The 18,035-nt window shown below is 56.1% G+C and overlaps 3 protein-coding genes across 6 annotated transcripts; 1 reads left to right on the top strand and 2 right to left on the bottom strand.

Annotated features, from left to right (window-relative positions):
* The first annotated feature begins 107 nt into the window (after positions 1–107).
* H257_04339 (hypothetical protein) lies at positions 108–788 on the top strand. The gene has a single exon (XM_009828788.1). The coding sequence runs from the start codon at positions 113–115 to the stop codon at positions 662–664; it is 552 nt and encodes a 183-aa protein (XP_009827090.1). The 5' UTR covers positions 108–112; the 3' UTR covers positions 665–788.
* Positions 773–15,681, bottom strand: H257_04338 (hypothetical protein). Its single transcript, XM_009828787.1, has 15 exons — positions 15,418–15,681; positions 15,280–15,367; positions 14,955–15,217; positions 14,826–14,890; positions 13,259–14,774; positions 12,942–13,193; positions 12,551–12,892; positions 12,394–12,486; positions 11,840–12,331; positions 5,375–11,770; positions 2,791–5,301; positions 2,578–2,752; positions 1,729–2,525; positions 1,451–1,672; positions 773–1,399 (listed from the first exon to the last, which is right to left on the bottom strand). Exons 1-15 carry the CDS (start codon positions 15,655–15,657, stop codon positions 845–847), a joined length of 14,007 nt encoding a protein of 4,668 aa, XP_009827089.1. The 5' UTR covers positions 15,658–15,681; the 3' UTR covers positions 773–844.
* Positions 15,682–15,947: 266 nt separating this feature from the next.
* On the bottom strand, positions 15,948–17,774 carry H257_04337 (RuvB-like 1). 4 transcript variants are annotated; one of them, XM_009828783.1, is made up of 7 exons: positions 17,731–17,774; positions 17,165–17,654; positions 16,993–17,119; positions 16,650–16,935; positions 16,461–16,567; positions 16,273–16,399; positions 15,948–16,203 (listed from the first exon to the last, which is right to left on the bottom strand). In XM_009828783.1, exons 1-7 carry the CDS (start codon positions 17,734–17,736, stop codon positions 15,979–15,981), a joined length of 1,368 nt encoding a protein of 455 aa, XP_009827085.1. In that variant the 5' UTR covers positions 17,737–17,774; the 3' UTR covers positions 15,948–15,978. The 4 variants fall into 4 exon arrangements, with proteins under 4 accessions (XP_009827085.1, XP_009827086.1, XP_009827088.1 ...); XM_009828784.1 differs by having other exon boundaries at positions 16,273–16,567; XM_009828786.1 differs by lacking the exon at positions 15,948–16,203 and having other exon boundaries at positions 16,204–16,399.
* Between the last annotated feature and the right edge of the window lie 261 nt (positions 17,775–18,035).

The following is an 18,035-nucleotide window of genomic DNA, read 5'->3' as shown; positions in this document are numbered from 1 at the left end:
GCATGTGAAAGACCAGCACTCGTGCCAATTTGTCGTCCAGCAATAATCATCTACGGACGGAATGCATGTCAAAGACCACAAGTTTACTCCTGCTCCATTCCCAAATTTGACCATGAAGCAAGACTTGTATGGTGGCGCGCTTTCCTGCGAGATCCCTGTAGGCTTTGCCGATGTAAGCGAGTTCCGACAAGTCCCTGATAACCAGGAAGTGTTTGCCGACGCCGCTACTGACCGCTGCATCATTGTCGAGCTATTGGAACTGGAATCGACTGTGGTCGGACCTGCCACGTCGGAGTTCTACTTCCACGAGATTGCAGAGAGCAACAAGTGTATGCGTCACGACTGCACTATCCTACAGACGTTCTTGGCGACCGAACAGGACCTTCCTGGCCTTGCAACAACCGCCCATGTTACCATTGGCAAGCAGTGCGTCGCCAAATTCAAAGAAGCCTCCAAGAACACCATGCAGCTGTACGTATGCTGCATTCGTCTGCCCACCGTGACGACGGACTTGGTGGTCTCTGTGACCGTGCCGTTGCAGCTCCACCCAAGTAGCAGCAGCTCGCGCGACGGGCCAACTGCCACAAACGCCGACGAAGGGCTCCTCTTCCTCAAAGGCATCTTGCGAACACTCAAGGTGCACAACTGGGGGCTCTTCCAGTAAACAAGCCCTCCATGCCCGTGTATCGTCGTCCACCACGGTTTTTTACTCCGCAGAATGACCGTGAACCCTCGTAGCATAGCAACAACCGTCACCAAATAATTATAATAAACCACAACTCATTCCATTACTACTACTAGTAACGTGAACCCCTACTTTGACCTCGACTACGCTATTCTCGACCTACTCGCCAATCGCAAAATACGCGCCTCGTTTGAGAGCTTCTGCCACGGACACGGCGCTTGGGACGAACAACACCCCCACCTGCTCGGGTTCCACTGGCAACCGCTCGTACCACGCAGAGTCCAGCGATGTCACAGCCGCAATCGACTGCTTTGCACCCCCGCCGCCCTTGTGGTTGGCCACAACGGACTGAAAAATGGGCAGCGGGATCTCGTCTGCCGGTCGACTCGCCGCATCGTCAAACAAGCTTTCGTACTCGGTCACGACGAATGCAGACAGCCGCAGGGTCAGGGGCTGCCGGACGCTTGTGGGAGCCCCCGCGGCGCTCGTGACGAGTTTCTTGTCAGGCGAGGCCCCATCGCCGTCCCAGTGGACCCCCACGAGGTCGATGCCCGTGACGACGACGCTCGGGAGGTTGGTGGTCGAATGATCGGCGTACTCGCGGATGTCGTCTGTCCTGGCTGTGTCGTTGTACAATGAGGTTTTGAGGCCCATGGCTTGCAGGGCGATGCCCGTGCCCCGCGAAAACTGCTGCTGTACCGCCAATAAAAAGTGCTAGTCCATTGCGATGGTAAGTCACCAGAACATGCAAGGGGGGTGATATACCTTGGGAACGAGGAACGCCCCTAGCCAGTGCTGGGGCGGGGGGCCGACCTGCACCCACGATTCAAAGTATCGCATTTGTCGTAGGAGACGCAACTGAAACGTCGTGAAATTGGATTCTGTAGACCGAGCCAGACGGAGCCACGGCAGGGGGGTGAGGTTGACCTGTGCGGCAGCGTGGATCTCGGCTAGTTCCTTTGACATGAGTATGCCGTCAAGTAAACACTAGAGCCAACACAGATTGGTTCGGTACATCGGAGCAAACAGGAGATTGGATTTACCGCTTGCAATTGCGACAAATGGGTCACGAGCACATGTCGGATCGTTCGAAAGCCGGCCAGCTCCCGGTGAACCACGGCATGCAGCGGGAATTCGTAGAGGATAGGGCACTTGGTCCCTTCGACCCCCAACTGCATCGCTTCGAGCATCTTTTCAAACGTGTTGTAGTGCTGGACGTCTGACCGCGTCACCGCTTGGTCGTCGATGGCCATCACAGGCTCGGTTGATAGCGACGGAAGTGCCTGGAGATGTGCATGGAACGATCGCTGCAATGCTGCCACGAATTCGCTGGTCTTTGCCACCAATGGCATGTCCCGGGCCGCTTTCGACAACCCAAACCACGTCGAGTCGTCCACGAACGGCATGTCTGGCAACTTGCTCGCCGTGAGCGACAGTTTCGGAGCGGCGGACGGAGTTGTTGCCAACGACGGGGCGGCGTTAAAATCTGCAATGGACGCACGATGCAGCAATTGCATGAGCGACCCCGCCGTGCCGCCCAACTGTCGCGCTTTGGACGCCCACTGCGGAATGATCTGCGCCCAGTCGTTGCGATGGCTGCCATCGTAGTACCCTTGCATGACCACGCCAAGCATTGACAAGTCCCACGATGATGTGACTTTAACGCCGTAGACGTGGGAAAGGGGGTCCAAGTGGTCGTGGACTAGAGACTCAAAGTCGCTGGTTTCAATCTCAAACGTCCCCTTCCACCCCAACGCGCCATATTGCTGCCGGCCCATGAGCAACGCATGCAAAAAACACAGGCGCAAGCCGTCGCTGTCCACTGCCGTCGAGTCGGCACCTAAATATACACCACCGTCGAGTCGACGGTTACTTGCGTCAGATCTTCTTACTGGAAGTGGGCCGACGAACTAGACTTGACGTGACCAAAAGCTGTTCCCGGAACGACGAGCCGCAATCTTGGAATCGCTTGACGGCGATTTGAGTCAATGTCAGCGGAAGCATACTTGGGTCGTGCACGCACAGCCACACACGAAAGTCCCAGTGGAACGCTGCAACGTCCATCGTCTATAGGGTGTTAGAATATAGTCGAACGAATATGGTACCTTGTATACGTTGTCCACTGCCGCGATCCACTGGCTGTTGGCGTCTGCATTTCGCAGAACAACCCACTGCCCTGTCTTGGCGGCCGTGACCAGTACCTTGTCGAGGGCTCCGTCCGCAGTCGACGGTTGCAACGACGCCATGACCACGTCCGCCTTGGTCTTGGCCGCGGCGGCGCGAATGCCAAAGATGCCATCGCTATCGCGGGAGGCGACGATCACGAGGGGATGCTTGCACGATGAAATGGCAGCCGTGTCGGACACGGTCCACGTGAACGCCGTCGAGAGCACAGACATGGAGAGCGTCGCCTTGGCGAAGTGCATGAGCTCGGCCCCGAGGGCATCCGGCCGGAGGACCCGCACGACGCAGAGGCGGTGCAGTGGCGACAAGTCAACGGGAAGGGAGAGGCGCGTCGTGTTGGGGGACTCGACAAACTCTTTCCACGCAAACTTGAGCTCCGACTTGAACGATTTGATGATGTCTTGCCGCGTTTGGGGGGTCAGGATGAAGCAGAACGCCGTGAACGCATCCCATGACGCAGTCGCCGGAATCCACGACGGGCACGTAATGGATAGGAATTGCGTTGGATGCGATGTCGGCTGGACGAAAAAGCGAAACTCGGGGGCACTGGAGAGGGCCCAATACCATGCTGCCGACGAGGCCGCCGCCACGGCGTCCAAGTCTGCATCTGCACCACCTCCGGCGCTGTCGTCTTCGTTGTCTTCGTCGTCTTTGTCACCGTCCTCGTCGTCACTTTCATTGTCACAACTCTCTTGGGTTAGCATGTCGTCCCGAGGAGGGATTGGATGGTTATCCATTTCGCTGGAGCGATGCAATCGAAGGGCAAACAAAAAGTCCACAAGCAATCGGTCCGGCTCATAGACGCTCCAATGGAGCACACGGTACGCCGTGTTGGTGAACTTGTCCACGAGGGCGACCGCGTTGTCACGCCCCACGACGTCGATGACGTGGGTCAGCAGCGACACCAGGTACGACACTGTGACACCATAGACAGGGCGGAGATGGCGAAGGTCGTCGAACGCCAAGCAAACGCCGCAGAAGCGCTGGACCATCACGTCCATCGAGAACGGCAGGTACTTGGCGTCGGCGAGTTCATTTTGCACTTGGTCGAATCTGTCCACAGCATCGCGATGTTGTGCACGCCACTCAAACAACTTGGCGCTTTCGGCAAAGATCGTGTCCTCGCTCTTGGCAGTGGCCAACACGGCCAAGCACTGGTCTTCGAAGCGCTTGGCTTCAAAGTCAAAGTCCACGGCGGACAAGCGCAGCTCTTTCCAGTGGTGCGCCGTGTGCTTGGACGAATTGCACACAAATTCCGCTCGAAACAAGTCGACGCACACCTGCGGCGTCATTTCCACGTGAATGCAGTGCACCAGCGACGCAAATAGGGGCAAACTGGCGGCGTTCACGTCGGTCGTGAACAAGTACAACGAACTCAACGCAGGAAACTCGATCAATGTGTCTTGGATAGCCAGGACATTCGGCTTGGACGCGCCATGCAGCGCCACGTGCCGACGGGCGAGTAGCAGCGGCAACGTCACCGACTTGACGATGTGGTCGATGGAGGGAAATACCACGGGGCGCAGTTCAAACGCAGCGTGAAACATGTCAGCTTCGACGGCGGCCACGTTGTCCAGGGTGGGCCACAGCACGAGAGGCGTCTTGCTCTCGCTCATATCCCTCGACATGATCCAGTTGAACGCAATGCGGTGCGGATCAATTACCAGCGGCACGAGTTCCCCCGACGAAAGAAATGCGGCGTTCTCCCTGCAAACCATGTCGTCCGGCACCCCCTGTGCGAGCCATCGTTGCATATGCATCGGTTCCACGAGCAAATCGCTCACTGCGTGGTGCGGGGAGTGCAACAGCAGCCCATCGGACGTGAATTGATTTAACCGACGCAGGGCTTTCATCCACTGGAGCAACAGCTGCCGCCGTCCGAACGCGGTCAAGTGGCTTCCGTACATGAGCAGGCCAGTGGACACCAAGAGGTCCCCCGCCAATCGATCCGTCGATTCCATGAGATCGTCATATGTGAGTTTCCACTTCTTGACAAAGCCTCCCATGGCAGCCAGCACGACCTCGGCCTTTTCAATTGCCGTGGAATGGTCCGATAGCTTCGAGGCCAAGTCGCGGACTTGCGCCTCGGCTTCTTCCCGGGACGATTTCGTCTGCTCCATAGCGGCAGTTTGCTCCCGTAACGTTCGATGCAGGGCGTCGCATCGAGCCGCACATGATTTCAACGAACTGCGCTCAATGTCCAAATGGGTTTCCTGAGGCTCGAGCAGTACGATCGTTTGCCGGTAGTTGATCATGGCTCGCACCCACGCGCACAAGACACTGGCAACTGCGTGCGTGGCTCCCAACACTGCGGGGATAAACTCTGGGGATTCATAAATCGGTGTCAGAGGTCCAAGGACGTTATCGGGGAGAACGCTGGCAACCTCCGTGCCATATGCTTGAAATGTCGTCAACGTCATCGGATCTTGCAACTACCATCGCCCACATGTTATTAAGTAAATAATATCCTACGGTGTCGATGAAACATTGTGCTCTCATTCGTACCAAAGCTATAGTGGGGATCGAGTAGTCCATCATGCGTGTGTTCTCATCGCGCTCGTCCGACACTTCCACAGGGTCCACTTGAAGCAGCCGACCCAAACACTCGTACAAGTGCTTGACAATCATTGGTAACGGTGTCACAAGGATGAAATCGCCGATGTCGTTCATGGTCACCGCCCGCAATGCCCCCCGAGCGTCCACGAACGCATCAGTCGCGGCCTTGAGCGTGACGTCGTGTCGGCCTTGCTCGACTGCGAGCCGACTCTCAATGTCTTGTCGGATGAGCTCTTCCGCCTCCACCTTGCGCTGCGTGAGAAGAATCGCTTGAGTGTCCGTGTGCATGCCAACGTTGATCGTCTTGGACACTTGGTGCATGTGATGAATGGCCGGGTGGAGGTCACTGACTGTCGTCGACACTTTGTTCGCCAGTTTTTCCACGTATCGAATCGTGGCTAGCGCAGTCGACAGCTTCGCCTTGCGGGTTTCCAGCGCTAGCGTGTGGTCGGCCCACTGTCGCGCAAACGCCACGATGTGCGCGAGCACCCTGGACGGTGTGATGGGGCACGTCCGGGTCTCCATTGGCTGGGCCACCCGATGCAAATGCAGGCACAGCCCGCCATACTTCGTCACTTGGCCGTCCGTCAAGTCTGACGCGGCGAGGCGCCGGCGGGCGATGGCCATGAACGTGTCGTCGGGCCACATGTCCATGTAATGAACGCGACATCGCCGCAGGAGGTGATCGTGCTGGGTCAAAGCCGCTTGGAGGCCCGATGGATTCGTGGCCGTCGTGAGCACGACAACCACCTTGAGGAGGTGCTGGATACGATGGATGCAAAACGTTTCAACCGCGAGGGGGTTTTCCAAGAACACGCTTTGGTCCTTGGCATTTTCTCGAAGAGATGGCCCGAGCGCTTCAATGTCCTTTTGGAACAGAAATTCTGGCACGACGTTGCCGTTCACAAAGCTGCTCATGTCTTCGAGGCATTCCGGTCGATCCAACAACGCATCCTTTACGATCAACACCATGGGTTTGTTGTCTGACACGACTTTGATCAACACTTCGTTCAGCGCCGCCCGCCACTGGGCGTATGTCTTCAAGTTTGGCGCTTGGAGGTTCAAATACATGACGTTGACCCCGAGAACCGCCGCGGCGAGTCGCGCCAACGAGCTCTTCCCAGTACCCGGTCGGCCAAGAAGCAGAACGTGGTCGCTGCACACGGCGCTGGTGGGCGGCGCGTAGTCCGTCAGAAGGCGGTGCAGCCGAAGCACATGTTCCATGGCATATGTCGTGGACACGTCCACGTCCAAGTGGAGTCCGTTGGGCCGCGCGGGGGTGTCTGTGAGTTTCGCTAGCTCGTCAACGACTTGACCCTCAAACGCCATCACGTCGGATACTTCGACGTAGTGCTGTCGGTCCGCGACGTCGGTGAAGCACAGCCGTTGAAAGTTGGCGTACATGTGCGACGACAGTGGCTGTGCGGCATGGGGTTGCTGAGGTAGTTGCTGGGGAGGGGGACCGCCCTGGAGGTTGGTCACGTTGAGTTTGTCGATGCTGCCGTGATTGGCTCGACTGTTGCGCCTCGTCATGGCTGGAGATGGCTGTCCAATATCTTTCGAGTTTGGGAAAAAGCCGGCCACGCTGATACTGTTGCTCACTGTCGTGGGAAACAACGCCTCCATCGTAACTCCAAACGTGCCGACGCAAATGTCTCGAAGGAAGGAGAAGAACGCCATCGAATCCGCGGCGGACACGAGTCTATCGTGAAAATGGCGCGTCGCTTCGTGGCACCACAGCCGCACGATGGGAGACTTGTCACTGCTCACGGTGGTCGCCGGGCAGTCACGACTGACCAGATGCACAATATGCACTAGGTCCGTCAGTCCAAACAAATAATGTGGGCACTTGGGTGACGTTCGGAATTTGTCTGCGCAGGTGTAGTACAAGCGTATAGTGGCTTTGACGAGCCCGGTGGCCATTTGGGTGTAGTCCATCGCGAGGTTTCTGGACTGCGCGAGCCAGGTCGTGATGCCCGTCAACACCTTGGTCATATCTGCATCCAAGACGGACGTCATTCCAACGGGGGTAAACTTGGCCCCCAGTCGGCCATTGATGTGATGGGGAAGCGATGGTCGCAAAGTCAAGGTTGCAACGCACGAGAGTCCCGTGACAAAGCAATCAGCGTCGGTTTTGGGCTCAAAAATAGCTTGAGCATCGAGTAAATGGCGAAGACATTCCAGCGTCGAGCTCTGGTCGGAAGGGGTCGCCTTAGGGGGAATGGGTAAACCGACATCGTCCAGTAAAAGCACATACGTCTTGTTAGCCGGGGCGGACAGGATGTTCTTCCTCGACCGTTCCATGTGGTTTTCAAAGCCGTCGAGCAAGTGCGACGGCATGAGCCACGAGTTGAACTTGTACGTGAGGAACAATAACGACGACGGTGGCGGTGGCGCGAGAGACACCTTGGCTGGATTTTCCCACGACCCAGGGGTCGCTGGCGGGGGCGGTGAGTTCATTTGAAGTTCCTGCATGGCTTTGGTTCGAATGGCGGCTTGCGACCGAAACACATCCACGACCGCCGACTTACCACTGTCACGAGGGCCGACGAGAAGCACGTGGTTGTGGGGGCTGCGATTCTGGGTCAACACGTCGAGAAAGTACGCTGCACACGCCGTGTTGGGCGTAGGAATAAACAGATCCGAGATGCGGTGGACAAGCGGAGGGGGCGTGTAGAAATGGTTGGGGTAGAACTCAGCCCAGAGTTCCCACTTGAGGCCCCATTCGGCGCTCAACCCGTACGAGTACACAAGCTCCCCCGAGCGAAACGCTGGATAAAACATGTTGAATTTCTTCGAGTTGACAGTCAAGTGGCGCGACGTGGTTGCTGCTTGGGAGGTCGCGGCGGACGGCGTTGCCGACGTGGCTTCCCCGGCCAAAGACCGCAGAAACGTGTCGAACTTGACGCGCTCGTCGTGGACTGTCGTGTGACCCACCCCCCACACCAGCGACTGCAGAAAGATGCACTGCGCAATCGTGTAGTTTTGCTTGGCGGTCATGGAACTCATCTTGGGATGCGTGGCTCGGAAAGCACCGTCCATGAGCGACAGCAACGCGTTGACGCGGGCGACATCGGACTGAGGCATCGTCGGCTGGAAGTGAATGCGTACAAACTCCAGCGCGGGTTCGATCATGTCGAGGGTAGCGTCCAGCGCTTCCTTGATGTCGTCGATGGCCTCGAGGTATTCTGGCAATCGTTCGATCCATCCTGCATACAGCGTACGCCACGTCACCACTCCCTGGCCGACGTATACGATGGCGCAACGAGACACCATCGACGGCGAGGCTGACCCGGCGTCAGAAGACTCGAAAATGAGGCGGGCTTGGGGAGGCAGGGGAATAGCTTCCCCAGTCACGACCAACAGCTGTGCCGTATCGTCTAACAACGTGTTGAACCCGTCGGCCCAAAAAGGATCCACATCTCCGTCCAGGACAAGCCACGACCGTGCGGCTGCAGTATGCGGGGGCGGAGTGGCTGTGGATGCGTCCCCTTGTCCGTTTAGTTTGCGTAGGAATTGAGTCAAAATGCCGTCTTGGAACGTCTTGGTGGTTGATGCCATCGACCCGTAGAGTTGTCCGAGGGTAATGCTTCGAGGGGCAATGACTTGAATGGCAGACGACAAGTCGGCGGCATCTCGTGGGGTGGTGCGCCGACTAAATGCATGGATGCGTTCGTCGAGAACTTTGTATACTTGACCCAAGATCTGGTACAAGGCTGTTTTGCCACAATTCGGCGCGCCAAGAAGCAACACACCCGAGTGGTTTCGCAGCGCGTCGTGCAGTTGGTTCAATTTGGTCTCGAGGGCTGGCGAGCACACGAATTCCTTGTGGGCGACGGCCAGCTTGACGGCGTCCATGGAAAGCGGAACGTCTGTTTTCAACGAATCCATCGAAACATGACGCAACATGTCTTTGATAAGGCCATTGAATTCGAAAAGCGCGGATTCTGGGATCTGGCTACGAAGGACCTCCGCCATAACGTGGGTCACAACCAGCTCCTCGAGGGTGACTTTTTCTGGACGCAGCGCGCCCGTGTGTTCTTGGGCCAAGATCAGCTTCGCCCTCTTCACAATCGTGTGGACGTTGCGAAGGCAATTCAGATTGAGTCGAGACGTGGCGTCGACCCCCCCGATAGTACCCTCCGCCATCGTGAGAGTGTATTCCACGAGTTGGCCAAGCCGTGGCGGGTTGCTGAAGCCCCCAACGAAGAACAGGACTTGGGCAACATGTCTCAAGCTGGGTGCCACGACCACCACCGGACGGAAGAGCCCTTTGAAGAAAATGGGCAAGTGGGGCTTGGCGTCGCTCGGTTGGAACGTGGCCATGATGTGCCCGCCGCGTTTTAGGCGCAGTTTGACCCCTTGCAGAACCAACGACGCTTCCCGAACATGGTTTGCTTCCTGAATTTTTTGGATCGATTCCATCACGACCCCCACGTGGTGGAACACAATATTCTGCACGTCATCTAAGCAGAACCATGCACCACAAGACGCGACGCCCTTCAACAGCCGTGTGAGCTCGTCCACGCTGCTCGTGACCACACACGAGAAGAGCACGAACAACTTGGCACACGACGTCGCCAACGACCGAAACAGCGACGTCTTGCCGGCCCCCGCCGACCCCTTTAGAATTGTGCCGCGGGCCATCGAAAACGCGCTGAACAATACCCGGGCACATTTCAAGGTATTGGGAAGCATGACGAGGGCGGCGCGGTTGCCGACGTATTCGTAGCCGTACGGAATGCTGGATTTGATCAGCTTCAAGTGCAAATTGCCGTCGTTCCAGGCATACCGCAGCTGTGACTGCCACGCAAACCCGTCCGAGTCTGTCACGCGTTGCTCTATCAAGTCTGCCGTGACATCCCGCGCATGAAGCATCTGCGTGATGAGATTCGTGAGGACGTTGATGCGACTGGCAGCAACGAGGCTGGCGTCGGACAATTCCGCCACCAGCTCGTACATGCGACCGTCAATCTCGTTGGCCAAGTATGCTTCCAGTTTGGCTTGGACGGTCGTCGGCGTCGAGGACGGATTGTTGGCCGTGTCCATTTGCAGCATAGGATCGGACGACTGCCCAACTACCGACGGATCTTGCATGATTTTCTCGATGTGCATGCCCCACATGTAGTGCTCGACGCTTAGCACCATTTGTTCCGGCCAACACGACGTCCACTTCCGAAAATCCTTTTTCCCATAGTCGTTCAACGCGTTTCGAACCATGACTTGCACCGCCGTTTGCAGCTGCAGCTCCAACCGCCCGAGCCACGCATCCGTGGATACCTTGTCAGTTGCCACGACCTGGCAAAGCTGCATGGGCTCTTCAAACGTGCTGACCACGTGCGTGACTTCACGAGACCCATTCATTTCAACACGACCAACCCCTGGAAAGAGTCGGCCGAGGAATGTTATGGGGGCCTTGGACGTGGATGTTGGACGAGTATGAAGCGCGGTGGGCGATACCGACAAGGCCGCAATCAATTCTGCATTCGATAGAAAGTAAAACCGGGAAAACAGCGCCCGTTTCGCCTCCAGACACACGGTCAGTCCTTCGAGAATCGCGTCAAGAAGCACGAGGCACTCTCGAAGGCGTTCGGTGGCCTTGTCGATTTGAATGGCTGCCAGACAAAGGGGCCGCGCGACCACGGCGCTAATGATGCTGCGCCAGTGGCCATCGACGATCGTAAACTTCTTGGCTTCGTTGGACGCTTTGTCTAGAATCGCGTGCACCGTGTCTGCCGCAGAAAACAGCGGCTCCATCTTTCGCCAAAAGTTCCCCGTCTGCCACAACAGGTCGGTAATGTCGCGCAACTTGAGCAAGCTTCGTTCCCATGCGATCGCTCGGCCAAAGAACGGCTTGCGGTACTGCGAGCACCGGATCGTTTGGGTTTTGACGATGTGGTCGTCCAATTTGATGTGGATGTCGTCGACCACGCTCTCGCCCAATACAAACGTGTCGGACGCCACCACAAACTTGTACTCCATGTGCAGCCACTCTTCCGACATCGTGTCTAACGACCGCTCAATGTCGGCTTCGTTGGTTGCGGCCTCGGAGATGTCGAGCAGCTTGTGAACGCTGTCTTGGACGCCCAGGTCCAGCAACCGCTGCAGCGTGATGTGCTCGGTGGGGTCGACGATGAACCCGACTGTCTCGGCAATCTCTGTCCAGTGTCGGTCGCGCAGGCTCGTGTTGCCCATCACTGAGATGATCCCAATCGAGTCTTTGAACTCAAAGATCTGCTTCTTCAGTGTTTCCGCCGCGCCGACGGCCGCCGGGGACGTCGACGCCAGCTGTTTGGTCGCGTTGGTCAACGTGGTGGTCATGCCATGCACGGTCTTTTCCGTGCCCTACACATTACACGTCAAATCGAGACTCCTTGATGCCTTTTTTCGTTGAAAGGTAGTAGTAAGTAGTACCTTGGCGTCCAGCTCAAAGATGTTGCCCCGCATCCACTTGACGCTAGACTCTCGAAAGTCGCGCGCCGTGCGCCACAGTTGCTCGTACGGCTCGAGGGTTTCGCAAATGTAGTCGAGCTGCATAAAGTCTGTCTGGACCCATCCAAGCTTGGCCTCTTCCTCGGCAATGATGTTGATCGTGTTCCGCGCCTGCGTGATCGCGTCGCGGACTTTACCCAACTGGACCACGTACGTCGTGGCGTGCCGGAGGTCGCTTTTTTTCTGGAACGAATTCACTTCGGCCTCGAGCTCCTCCAGTTCCGCTTGGAAGCGCGACCGCTTGGCAATGAACGCCGTTTCGATGCGCGACCGCTCGTGCTGCAGGGAAAAGTCGCCATCCCGCAGAATTTTCTCAATCTGGTGCTTCCACGTGAACGTTTTCGAGATGGACGCGAGTAATTCGGACGACACGGACAACCCCACGATTGCAGGACACTGCTGCACGACCGTGCACTAACGACATCGATTTAGAAGGGTTGCTAACGTGTAGAGTGTTGTGTTGCAGTACTGAGTACCTTTTTAAAGAGAAATTGCAGCCGTTGCTTGACGTTGTCGACGTTGTCGTACAACAGGAGTAATTCGTGGTTGCGCAGTTTTGAAATGTACGCCTACAAGTGAGTCTATTAGTGTGAAGATCGATCCCCCATCATTTAACGTTCGATGGATTCAAACCTCCGACTCGACGAGCTCGTGCAAGTCGATGGGCTTGCGCGCCAGCCGACCCGCAATGAGCTTGAATTGCTGCCGAATGTCTCGGTTTAGTCGCAGCGTCGTGTCTGAAAACGCATGAAACAGCTGATGAATAAAGTGCGACGCTTTCTGGAGCAGCCCCGCGTTGAGTTGGGTGCAATCGATATGGAACAGATCCAAACCGTTACTGGACTCTGTATGATCCTTTTCATTGGCGATTTGACATGCAAATTGGATGAACTTTTGCACTTCGTGCGTGTACGAAGGAATGTCATGGGTTTGCGCGATGAAATGCTCCAGTGGCAAGTCGCCGGCCGCGACCACCTACTCACGCAGTTGGTATGGTTTTTTAATAGTGGCATTGCAGTAGTACCGTATACTTGGAATACTTGGTTCGCAGGGCTTGGGCATGGGCCATGTTGTCTTGTAGAATGGACCGGATAGCGTCGGCAGCCCCCACGACTTCCTCTTCGTGCAGCCCCACGGCCCACAGAAACGGCGACCCCCCCAGGATAATGGACGGCTCAAACTTGGTCTCCACGCGATCGATGTGCGTGACGCAGCTGGGGATGTTGTACAAAATGTTCATCAGCGACAACTGCACGTCTTCCAGCGCCATGTCAAACTACCCACATCAAACATCTCAGCCACAAACCAACGGCGGGTGGGTGGACACGAATGAACACGTACCCGGATCTTGGTTTGGTCGAGCACGAGCGACAGCAGCAAGCCCTGTGTCGACTGCTCTTTTTTGTCAAGAGCGTACGCTTTGAAGAACGCCACGTACGCGTCGATGGACCGGACGACGAGGCGGCGCAGCTGCAGCGACATGAGGGTGGCGATGCAGTCAAAGTAATGCTTGGGGTTCAACAGCGCCGACTCGAGCACTTCGTCGTTCTTGGCGGCGGTGAGGATTCGCTTGGCCTTTGCAAACCACTTGTCCATGAGCGTCCGCTTCACGGTGGCGGCGTGGGCCATCTGCCGCTTCTCAAACGCGCGAATGTCAATCGGTGCCAGCTGCTGCGCCATCTCGGTGGACGTCGGCACGTCCACCAAAAGCAAGTCGTCAAAGTCCCCCCACATGTAGTGCAATGCCATTAAGTGCGTGTCGATGAGCATGAGAAACTGCTTCACGTGGCCTTCCGCACGTGTCTTGCGCTCCTTCCACCCCGGCGTGACACTGATGAGCGTGGCGTGGGTCTGCCCCCACTTCCACTTGTCGTGCGCTTGGAACTCCAATGGCACCCCCCCTGGAATCCCCAGACGCACTTGCGTGACGTGGCGCAACAGCAAGTAGTCCAGAATCGCCTTCTTGATGCTGTACGTGTAGCACTGCAACGTTTCGGCAAACATACTCGCCAAAAGCACGTCCTTTCGACGACTTTGCACTTTGTTCACGGCTCGCGCAATCAACGCTTGGATGTGCTCGGTCCACGTCGGGTTCATTGGCACAATGTCGCTGTCGTCAATGATTTTATCCAGGTAGTGCAAGTACCGCTCGACCACTTCAACCGGGGACAGCGATGGAGGCTGCGACGACGTTCGAGCCGATTTCTCGCCGTCCAACGACCGGGTGCGGGACAACGTCAGCACTACCCCGTCTGCCGCGTACACTGGTTTTCCAGACGTAGTGACCAGCGGAAGCTCCGCGCCTTTGTCGTGAACCGGGGAAGGTGGTCGCAACGTGACAAAATGCTCCTGGACTCGACTGGACTCGTCGTCGATAAAGATGAGCCCGTGGGCGGCGTGGTGGTTCTTTCGAATGACCAGGTGGCTGGCCGATAGACTGTAGTTGACGCCGATGCGTTCAGACGACGTCAGTTTGTTGACTACGTCGACTTGTTCGACGCCCAGCGTGCGGCAAAATGGATCCAAAAGTGGCGGGTACTTGGCGTCCAGCTGCTTGACCGTGTCCATCCGGTCTCTTTGGTTCGGGTTCAAGTTCCACGGCATGATTTCCGTCGTCGCCAAGACGGTCGTGGGCAGCTCGTCCGAGCGCGAGAGGAACTTTTGACGAAGCACCAAGCGAGGGCTTGTGGGTCTCACGTCCTTGTTGTGGGCGATGCGAGGCTTTCGAGGGCTAGCGTCCTTGTCAATCAGGGACGTGGTCGGCGACGACGGCTTGGTGGGGACCAACGAACTCGGACCTTTGTGCCCCGTGGGTACAATATACGACGAGAACGTCTTGGAACTCGCCATGAGGGACCTGCAACACATATCCATGAGGCGTGATGTGTATGACCATGATGCATCGCACCTGGGGTTGGCCGCGGGCTTTTGCGGTGTTGGCTCAGCTCCTCGGACTTCCGACTCCATTTGGACCTGCGCAAACGACGTGGAATTAAGGAATTGTTAGCTACAGAAGGAAATGAATGGCGTGACGTACAGGTTGTTTTTGAGTCATGTGGCCGTCTAGAAACCGATGCTTGCACGACACAACGCCGACGCCGAGGCTGAGCTCAACCTGCGGCTGGGTGCGCATGCGGTCGCCGATGTTTTCGACAATGTGCTCGAGACACGACTTTGCAGCGTACTCGTCAATGTTGCAATGAAGGGCAACGTCGCGGAATTCCAGCGTGTGGGACATGGGGGCGAGGGCGCTGTCGTCAGTGAAAAGCCCATACTTTTTGGCAAATATAGGGTTGGCCACTGGGTCAAGGACATTAGCCATCAAACAACTAACATCGATAAGGCTTGCATATGTAGAGTACCAAAGTGGGGTATGCGAATGTTGTGGGAATGTGCACCGACAGTGACCGTGCCAAAGCCAGGAATCGTGGCTGGTTGGTCCATCTCCACCTGTGATATAACGAAATAAAGTACATACTCAGCCAACGACAGATGCGCACCTTTTCAATCACCCAGTGGCATACAAACGTCCACACGTGCATGAGCTGGTCGGCCGTGGGCAGCGACACATGCAAGAGGCTTCTGGGGGTCGCCGCCGCCATGCCGCTACCACCGCGATTCATCATGCGCGACGACGACGACAACGAGACCGCGGGCTTGCTAGGTGTGGCCAGAATTGGGTTCGAATCCCCTGCTTGCACATTGGCTCGAATCATCGGGAGTCGCACCGTTCGATCCATGGCATGTATGTCCTTGGTCACGGCAAAATACAAAAGCAATAAAAACAATTGCGCCCCTTCGCAACCCAAACACGAAACCGTCGTCAGTTACACTTTGGGCTTGTCCTCGTCCATCTACAGTACTTGTGTCATGCACTTTTGTCTCCTTCCTGGCGAACGGCAAACTCGGGCAAGTTCGTCCTAGCGCGAGAACAAGGTCACTGACTGCATCTTGCAGTGGGCAGTCAGACCCCCATGACTTAGGTCAACTTGGCCTAAGACCTTGCCCACGAACTCAGACAAAAGGACAGTAGTAGTTTCATGTGTGTGATTATGTCGACTTTATTGCAAGTATCCTTCGCTGGATTCGGCCAGGGCTTTGGCGGAGCGTTTGGCGTCGTTAAATAGCGCGTTGATCTCGTCCACGTCGTCCACGACAATGTCCGATCGCCCTTGCGTCTCGGCCAGAATGCGCGCTGGCGTCAGTAGCTGCACGGCATAACGCAGCGACGTCGTGGCGCCGATCTCGCCCATGCGGGTCAACGCTCCTTCGTGCAAGTTGATGCTCTACAACAAACACACTCTCGTTAACAGTGGCCATTTGGAGAGAGTCGCATGTGGCGGCAACGTTCGTACCTCGGCTTCGGCACGGATGTTGATGATTTGAACCATCTCTTCGACGGAATACGGCATGGTTCGAATGATCAGCATACGATCCAGCAAATCCAACGGGATGCCATGAGGGGACGAAATTTCCGTACCACTGCCACCACCGTCAACACAATATGCTTACGAGTAGGAGGAACAAGTTGGGGGGACTGTACCGAACGGTGCACACCCCTCGGTTGGTGGCAAAGATCACGATGGGTGCCAACGTCGACTCCAACGCCCGGTTCAAGTACGTGAAGCATTCAATGTCGAGCATGTGCACCTACCCGCCAGCCATCCATCCATTCGACCTTAGTTTGAACGCTTGGTCGTGGCCATGAGTATAATAAAATGATGGTCTTTACCTCGTCAACAAACAACACTCCGGGAATCAATTCGGCCACGCCTTGGTCAATGTATCGGTTCACGACCTTGTTGATTTCCGAGCGCAGTTTCTCTGTGATTTCCGTCTTTTTGGACTTCATCATGTTGCCCATCATGCTCATAATGTCCTGGCCGCCTTGCGGCTTGGCGTTGGCAATGTCCAGGTCATGCAGCGTCACGTCTTGGATGATTTCCTTCTTCTTGTGGACGTCCCCCTTTGGCATGGGCACGTACTCGTCGGCTTCGAGGTCGTACTCGGTGGCATACCTACAACAAACATGTTAATCCATGCCCATGGAATGTCGACGTCAGCCAGGTACGCACGCATCGGAGCGACCCACGCGCTTGACGCTGCCGCTGTTGGCTTCAATGTAGATGACGTCACCGCAAGACACCTTTTCCTTTTGGAGACCTTCGTAGATGCTCGGATCCAAGCGCAGTTGCTTGGCCCCTAGACGAGCTGTAGTCAGAATATGGAGAATGATGAAGGACGGACCTTTGGTGGTTTTGAGGCCGAGAATAACATGGGAAATGGTCTTGCCGTAGCCGCCCAAGGGGTTCTCCGATTCTTCCGGAGTGATTTCCGTGACTTCACCCTCGTACACTTCTTTGTTTTCCTTGATGCGCAACCCAATGGCTCGTCGGAAGTTCTCCATGAGAATCTCTGTCTTCTTCACCTCCGACGAGTACACTTCGGAGCCCACCATGGGACAAAACGGTACTTTGGGGCCCAATTCTTGGGACACGCCCAGCGCCAACGCCGTTTTCCCCGTCCCTGGAGCTCCTGCCAACAACAGTGCGCGACCAGCCATCTTCTTGGACCGGATCAGTTCTACGACAATTCCCGCTGCTTCACGGGCCTTTTCTTGGCCGACCAAGCCGGAACCGATCGGAAGCGCCGACCCGTCAACGTCCAAACCCAAGCCTTTCACGTGCGTGTGAACAGCGACCCGCTGGGTCTTGATCGTGCTTACAACCTCTTCAATCTAGAAGAACACAAAGTTAAAGCAGGGCCATAGTGGTTCCATGAGCAAGCCTTGGGAACGCCAGTGGTCGACGTACCTTCATCGCGTACTTAGGTACTTGTGGTGTGCGACCTCCTTTCGAAAGCTCTATTTTGTTGGGCTGGTGATTGGACAGATAAACTCCCTGTTGATTGGTTAAAAATAACTCGGATCGTTGTTTTATTGGTCCAATTACCTAAGATCTTGCAGATCTTTCTCGAACCGTCAGCCAACCGAAATCGCGTGTAAACGCACACTATTTGAAGTTAATCGAAGACGACGAAACTCGCAATATCTGATAATATCTGATATTATTGCCAAAATTTGGACTTTGTGCTTTATCGCCAAATCAATCGATCTGTT

Source organism: Aphanomyces astaci (assembly GCF_000520075.1).
Source record: "Aphanomyces astaci strain APO3 unplaced genomic scaffold supercont1.7, whole genome shotgun sequence".
Lineage (NCBI taxonomy): Eukaryota > Oomycota > Saprolegniomycetes > Saprolegniales > Verrucalvaceae > Aphanomyces > Aphanomyces astaci.
The sequence above is the reverse complement of the archived record's forward strand: the minus strand, read 5'-3'. Positions and strand labels throughout refer to the sequence as shown.

Coding starts and splice junctions, on each gene's coding strand:
- H257_04338 (XM_009828787.1), bottom strand. CDS start 15,657: ATGGATCGAACGGTGCGACTCCCGATGATTCGAGCCAATGTGCAAGCA. Junction 14,891..14,954: donor ACATGACTCAAAAACAACCT/GTACGTCACGCC, acceptor TCGTTTGCGCAG/GTCCAAATGGAGTCGGAAGT. Junction 13,194..13,258: donor TCGACCAAACCAAGATCCGG/GTACGTGTTCAT, acceptor TGATGTGGGTAG/TTTGACATGGCGCTGGAAGA.
- H257_04339 (XM_009828788.1), top strand. CDS start 113: ATGAAGCAAGACTTGTATGGTGGCGCGCTTTCCTGCGAGATCCCTGTA.
- H257_04337 (XM_009828783.1), bottom strand. Junction 17,120..17,164: donor CGGCCTCAAAACCACCAAAG/GTCCGTCCTTCA, acceptor CAGCTCGTCTAG/GGGCCAAGCAACTGCGCTTG. Junction 16,568..16,649: donor GAGTGTTGTTTGTTGACGAG/GTAAAGACCATC, acceptor GCTGGCGGGTAG/GTGCACATGCTCGACATTGA.